Source organism: Sturnus vulgaris, chromosome 25, assembly GCF_052056855.1.
Source record: "Sturnus vulgaris isolate bStuVul1 chromosome 25, bStuVul1.hap1, whole genome shotgun sequence".
Lineage (NCBI taxonomy): Eukaryota > Metazoa > Chordata > Aves > Passeriformes > Sturnidae > Sturnus > Sturnus vulgaris.
In genome coordinates, this window is record NC_142267.1 from 2,335,266 (window position 1) to 2,342,684 (window position 7,419).

The 7,419-nt window shown below is 48.2% G+C and overlaps 1 protein-coding gene across 2 annotated transcripts; it reads right to left on the reverse strand.

Moving 5' to 3' along the window:
• Positions 1-1,265: 1,265 nt before the first annotated feature.
• Positions 1,266-6,150, reverse strand: TMEM52 (transmembrane protein 52). 2 transcript variants are annotated; one of them, XM_014883905.2, is made up of 4 exons: positions 5,939-6,150; positions 5,118-5,162; positions 3,740-3,909; positions 1,266-3,381 (listed from the first exon to the last, which is right to left on the reverse strand). In XM_014883905.2, the coding sequence occupies exons 2-4, from the start codon at positions 5,147-5,149 to the stop codon at positions 3,071-3,073; spliced, it is 513 nt and encodes a 170-aa protein (XP_014739391.1). In that variant the 5' UTR covers positions 5,150-5,162; positions 5,939-6,150; the 3' UTR covers positions 1,266-3,070. The 2 variants fall into 2 exon arrangements, with proteins under 2 accessions (XP_014739391.1, XP_014739392.1); XM_014883906.2 differs by lacking the exon at positions 5,939-6,150 and having other exon boundaries at positions 5,118-5,923.
• Between the last annotated feature and the right edge of the window lie 1,269 nt (positions 6,151-7,419).

The window sequence follows — 7,419 nt, forward strand, 5'->3', positions numbered from 1 at the left end:
CTCGTGCTGAGTGCATGTGTGTGAGAGGAGAGACAGTGATGGAGGCTCCAGCCTCAGCAGTCCATGTCCCCAGCACAGGCTCTTTCACACAGCCAGCAAAGAACAGCAGAAAATAACTGACAAAATGATCATTTTGAACAAATGAGAGAAGAAAAATTGCTTGCTGAACAGTGCCAAACTGAGGACCAAATATAAATCACAATTAAAAATGCACTTTGGGTAATTACAGAGAGGGGCTTTTCCCTCAGAGACGTCACAAAGCTTGTGTGGATATAATAAGACTCGAATAGATCTAGTGATGGTGAAAACCACCAGCCTGACAAATCCAAATTCTTAGATCCTGCATCAGGCCAAGCCCATAAGCTGCTGTGGGACCAACCTCTCCCTGGTTTCTTTTTAAACCTGGTTTCTTCTGGAAGCAAGGCTTTGGAATCTCAAATTCCAAATCCATGTCCTGCTTCCCTTCCTTCCACTCTGCACACCCAATAAAAACTTCTGAATCCACTGACCAATTTCATGCAAAGTGATGGAGAACTGTAAGTTCCAAAATGTGAAGTTCTAACTGTTCCATGAAACAGGATCTGTGCAGGGATGAGGGATCTCTTCAGCCCTCCATTGCAGGAAGGACTCCAGCATGGGGTCACCCTAAGCAGGCTTTGGAAAAGGTCGGTCACAAGAAAAATCTTCATAATTTCCCAGCTATGAAGGTTACCCAGCAAACTGAGCTGCTTTTGGTGCGCAGAGGGGAGTCTGTGCTCCTGAGGGCTGAGTGGGGCTCTAGTTGCTATTAACAGTTTCTGAATTAATGAACTTTGTAACAAGGCAAGAGCCTGGGCAAAACACAAGACTTTTCCTGAGGTGCTAGAAAGGAAACACCAGACTCTGCCCTTATTCCTAGGAAGTCACAGGCATTTGGGGTTTTTTGGGGTTTTGTATCTCCTGTGACCGAACAGAGCAGAGCGGGCAGGTCCCGTCCAGGCGCTGCCGAGGCACGAAGGGCAGGGCGGGGAATTGGAGCCGTGGTCACCGTCCCCAGCCCCTGCAGCTCCAGCCCCTTCCCCAGCCCGTGCCGCCGACATCTCTGCGCACAGCGGGAAGGGAGGGACTGCCCTCTTGTGTCAGTCACGATTCTTTCATTCGCCCGCCTTTGAATCCCCGTCTCTGTCTGAGAGTGAGCGCTCAGCCATTTCCCTCCAACATAAATTCCTTCTTCTCAAGGGCAGAGGCTTCCTTCTGAGTACAATGGAAAAGGTCAATAAATGAAATACATTTACATCTGCTGTATTAATGGCTTGGAGACATCCAGGACTGGGCAAATATTGCCCTTCCAGGCAGAGACATCCAAAGAGTTACCCTGGCTTATGCCCAGCCTCCATCTTGACATAGATAAGGAAAACAGAGGAAAGAATAAAACAGGAGAAATATAATGAAGGATGACAGAGAGGAGACACAAGAGAAGCAAATTTGTTACACCACTCAACCCTCATAGTAAATTACATGCAAGTTAAATATAGAAGCGACCCTTCCCTGGGGAGCCAGACTCATGGACAGCTCACACACGACTCTGCAGCAGCATCTCAGGCCTGTGGCTGGCACAGATCTTCATTTTTAAATCATTAGTGCTCATTTCCAGGGCAGTTCTTGCAGTAATGGTTGTCAGAGAATAACAGTCTTCTAAAAGCTGTGCAGGCTTTTGTGCCCACCACTTCTACTGCCTGTTAATGACAGACACCTGAATTTATGCCACATTCACTAATAGCACCGAGTGCTCAGGCTTTGGTTGCTGCTCTTACCCAGAGCAATGAGCCACCCTGGCAATTGCTCATGTTCTTAAAGCAGACAGATTAGCACCTTGCTAAAGTGGATTCAAAAAAAATCACTGCTCAGGAGTGGACAAAATTTGGACCATTTGGAATATGGAGGGTCAAGGGAAAGAGCTGGCATTAAAAACCCTGCCTCTGGAGCCCGTGTTTTTGTGTGGGCTGTGACTGCTGTAATCAGCTCCAAGCTCCCAGTTTTAAAATGATGCTCAGCACTTATCCTTCTATCAGTACTTCAGGAAGAACCATCCCTAAGAGTAATTTCTTTGAACTCTTGCCCAGCCTGTACTGTGGTATTTGTATCTCTAACTTATTCTGGATGGCTCAGCACAAGCATGTTTTGTGTCACCCTGTTCATTCCTTGAGCATGTTCTGAACTGGTAAAAGCTGCCACGAACCTGTGATTTTTCCTTCCTGTGCTGCTTGAGCAGATAACAATATAAAAGCATCTTTGAAATATTTGATGAATATTTGAAACACTTCAGTAGCACCAAACCATGTGTGCGAGTGTCTCTTTGGAATTAATGTGTACTTTATCTGGAAAAAAGAAACGGCAAAGGGAACCCACCCACAAGGCAATGCATCTCAAAAATAGAAATTGGAGGATTTACAGAACCTCAAAAACAATCCCTTGAGGTCTCATGACCACCAGCACCACAGAAGTGTCGTGTCTCATCTGTCTCATTCCCTGTGTGAAACAACACAAAGCATTTCCCTCCACGCTCTCCTGTCCTGGCATCTTCCTGCTCCTTGAGGAACATGAGCCCCAGTGCAGCACTTTGTCCTCAGCAGTTTTCTGGGCAGTTGATGTTCTCAAAAGAAGAGAAACTACAGGGGCTGTTCAGTGCCACTTGCTGGGATTCCCCCTTCAACTCCAGCTTGGGAAACTTCTGTTCTAGAACAACAACTTCCTGTTTGTACTGTTCTGAGTGTGTATTCCCAAGGTGGCAAAATTCTCCTTTTTTATTGCTGGACACAAGGAACAATTTTTTATCAGAAGATGAACATGCATTCACGTCCCACTTTTACCAGAGGCATTTTTAAACTGCTGCCCTTTTCCCTCATTTCATATCCTTGAAGAAGCTTTACCAGGGGATTACAGAAGTCTCAGAAAACATTTCTTCTGATAGATCATTACAAGGGCATGAGAAGAAACATCTTTCCATCATAACCTACTTATAAACCAAACTCTTCATGTCTTCTTTAACTCTTACCGTCCTTCCCTCACTTTACTCCCCATCTGAACTGAGTCAGACCTGTGGCTGTTCTTTTGTGGCATCTTCTGAATCTTCTGAACTTGCCTGTGTTGCTGGATCTCTGTTGATTGTGTCAGGTAGAGACTGGCTGGGATTCAGCCCACCTGGTGTCACCTGTTCAGTGATGTCATTCAGTTTCTGGTTTGTCCGTGCCCCTTGCTTTCCCATTTGAACAGCTTCATCATAGGAAGGTGGCAGGTCCATGGCATAGAGGCTGTAAGCTGGAGGGGACACAGTGTTCTTATCCATATCCACAAATACCAAGGGAATCTGGACACTTGGAGGGTACTGCCATGAGCTGTATGCTGTGAAGAAGAAGAATTAAAAATAAAAATTAAACACCTGTATGAAGCACTGATATAGAAAGGGCTAATCCTCCTTTTTTTGCCAGGAAATTACAGACTTTTGTGTTTTCAGAACAAATGCACTGTATACTAAAGCTGTCCATATAGCATCACTCCTGGTCTTTAGTGTCACTTGCTGTCACTCACTGTCACCCTGATCCCTCCCTTCACCTCTCGTGCCCATCCCGTGGGGCTGGAAGTTGTTGTGGGAGCTCCCTGGGAATTCCCATTCCTGCAGGGGCTGGGCACAGAATTCCAGGCACAGGAATGAGGTTGAGGAGCAATGTCCCATGGAGCAGGTGACTCCCAGGACACTCACAGGTCACTGTGCTGTGGGCAGTGCTGTCACTGTCAAGGCCAATCACTGCCAGGTCACAGGGGTGCCGAGGGAAGGTCTCCACTGGGAGCCTCTTCTTGCGGCAGCAGAATTTGATGCAGCTCGCTGAGACCCCACAGAGCAGGAGCAGGAACACCAGCAGTAAGATCAGCCTGAAAGAGGGGGGAAAACTCCATCATTGCACTGCTTATGTTTTACTTCTTCTAAACCAGAATATAATTCCACTCTAAATGGCTGGAAGACAGGCCAAGCCTCCTTGATTTAGTCCTGGATGGGTGCTGGATCCTGGATTAGAAAATTGGATCACAAACACTCAGTCTCGAGTTGAAGAACTGCTGCCCATCAGTACAACCCGTTATGGCTCACAGGTGCTGTAACATTTCACTATTTTGGTTATTTTCAACTTCTGTGCAGGGACAATGGCTTTGCTTTCCACAGCAAGGGTTTGTACTTGGAGGGAAATACAAGCATAAACTTCCACAAGTCTAGTCCTCTCTTTATAAATGAGCATGGAAATGATAGTATATTAAATTATATTTATGCCTTGAAAACACAATTCTATCTCTAGCTATTGCTTAAGGAAGTTTATAATTTAACAATTTACAATGTTCCTAGACTGATATACCCGTGTTTCAGGTTTTCCTCTCCACTGAAACTCCACCTTCCCACCCCTCAGTTTCTCAATCGAAATTTCTCTTGTCGTCGAGGCTTTTAGAAGCCGTCTCCAGCTATTTTTGGTAACTGTGTCTTTTTACACAACTCTTTGTATCAACCAAAATTGCTCCAGCCTGAAAGAGATAAAAGTAATCAACTCCCTCTGCGTGCTGCCACCAAAGGCAGTGCACGGACAGAATGCAAAGGCTGCAAACAATGTCAGGGCACCTATAGCACGTGGCAGGTAGGAGACGAATCCTGCTGTGAATCCTCTGTCTCTCGGCAGGCCGTGCTCAGCTCTGTGCTGGCTGGAGCTCTGCAGAGGGGGACAGTCCCTGGCCCGTAGAAGGGAGCGATCCGAGCATGGGGCAGGGCCACGTCCCAGCGAATCCCCGCTGGGAACCGCCCTGTGCCGAGAGCCAATGGCCAGCAGCGCTTGGCTATTTAGGAAGAACAAACAAGCCCTTGAGTTCAACTCCAGTGCACTCAGAAGGGAAAGATGACATAGCCCTGGGTGAATGCTGGTCCCCACCTGACACCCAATGTCCCCTGGCCTCGTCCAGTCCATTCCTCTGGCAGCTCTCAGAAAACAGAGAAACCCTTCCCTGATCCTGCCCCAGAGAAGCGTTTCCATTGCCTCGTTCCAAGAACTGCTCATAGAAACTTCCAAATCGTTCTGGGTTAGGAAGATTAAAAGCCGACTTACCAGACATACCACAGACTTGTCCAATCAGACATGTTCTGAGGGCATCTGTGAAGGAAGGTAGATGATTCACTGATTTAAACAGAGAATGTATGTCAGGGAATGCATTTCCCTGGGGTGGAAAAGGGAAAGCACTCTGTAAGAATATGGAACAAAACCACTTCAGATTGTTCTTCATGGTCGTACCATTACTCCAGATGAGAACATGCAAACAGTCCCACTGTAAAAGTTGCTTCTGAATCAATAAATATTTTTATGCAATGGTGCTTCACTCTTGCTTGGGGGAGAGAATGACTCGTGCAGGATTCACAGAAAACCAAATCATTGTTATTTAAAGGTAACTGAGATGGGGTGCCTCATACCAGAGGCCTGTCTGAAAATGCCAGTCTAGAACTGTCTGTGTCCACCAGATATATTAAAGTTATTTTTCCATTGCTCCAGTGCAGCCAGAAATGGCTTTTTTCAGCTCTAGTGCAGTACAAAAGGAGGAGAACAGCGCCTGTGACATTTCAGGGGCACGGCTGCCACAGCAGGGTTGTGTGTACTGAACCTCCTGCAATGGATTTCCTGTACCACAACAACGGTTCTGACCACAGGAGAGCATCTGCGAACTGCTCAGGAGTGACACTTGGGAGTCGCCTTGGGAGAGAACCATTCACCTCAGTCCACAGAGCAAGGGAGGCAGTGAAATTTAAAAGTTGCTGATTGTTTTAGAGATCAAAAAAGAAGTTGTAAAGAATGGCCATCAGCAAGTCACCGTTCTGGTGTGGGAATGTCACTTGGTCACGGTGGGAAAGGTTTGGGAACAGGCAGTGGTTACTCACCGGGCAGAGTTCTCACAGTTGTTCCCAGAACAGAGCGATGCTTAGGAAAGGGGGCCCCGGGACTGGATCAGCAGGTGGCCAAAGGAGAAGCGCCTCGAGTCCCTGCTGCATGTGCTGGGGAGGCTCCGGGCTGGTGGCCGTGGAGCCCACGGGCAGCCACCGCCGCCGCTTCAAGGACACGCGGCCGGCGCTGAAAGGGGACACCGAGCCCTGGGGACAGCCCGTGCTGGGCAGCGCAATAAATAACCAGCATCATCCCCGGGGGGGCAGAGCCTCGGCGGGGCAGGGCACGGCAGGACCAGGCAGGACCCGGCAGGACCGCCCCGCCCGGGCCCCGCGGCCCCGGATCCTCCGCCCGCCCCGGGAGGGGTCGGGGCCGGGCGGGGCAGAGCTGCCCGATTCCCCCCGAGTGCCCCTGCCCAGCCCCTGTCCCCCGTCTGTCCCCGTCCCTGTCCCTGCCTGCCGTGACCGGGATGTCAGGGAGGAGCTGCAGGGCGGAGAGCTCGGCTCGCAGAGATTTCCCCGGAGCGATTCGGGGCTGCGCGCTGCTCTCACCATCACCATCTCTCCATCAGGTGTGCGACAGCTGGACACACCCCCGGAGCCTCTGCCGTGTCAGAGGGACTCGAAGGAGAAATAAAGAAATGAGAAACCTGGTATGAAATATATAAGTCAGAAATAAATGGTTAGAAGAGCAGATAATTTCCCTTTCTAAAGAGTCTTGTTAAAACACATGAAACACGACAGAAAAGGTATTGACGGCTCTTTAGGATCAGTGTGCTCCAGTCTATTTAACTATGGTGAACATTTCAGATGTATAAATTCCTTATCTCCATCCATGAGCTTTTTGTTGTATTCTCCTCCCTGTCCAGATGAGGAGGGCAGTGATGGAGTGGCTTTGGTGGCACCTGGTGTCCTGTCAGAGCCAGCCCGGCACAATCCCGGGGGCAGCCACTCCATGGGGAGCACCAATGGACCCATTGCCTGCGAAGCACCAGGTGATATTCCCTATTTTGATTCCTAGAACTGAAACCCAGTGTTTCCAGGCTCAGCGATGGCATGTGACAAAGTGACTGCAGTGTTTTCCTCCAGCACTGCTCAGGGTCATGGGGCCATTGCTCATTTGGGGAAACCTGTGCTCATATGTGTGAAGCAATCACTGAAGTCACTTCTGGAGAAGCAGAACATGAATTAATAAATGTGTATGACACTAGTGCTTATTGTCTCACTTTCTGCCTTACAAATGAGCTGGGTTTTCTTTTAAGGATTATTAAGATCATACATGGGTGTGAATTGCTTATTAAACCAGAACTGTACCAGTGCCATGAAGTTCATGTTTTCTTTTAGATCCAAATCTGAAAGCACAAGTTTGTATCCAGGGACTCAAGAGTGGTCACAGTTGCAAAATTCAGTTTGAAAGCAAAATGGTCACAAGTGCAGTTAGAGGAGCAGAAAACTTCAGCTTCTGGGAAATGAAGAAA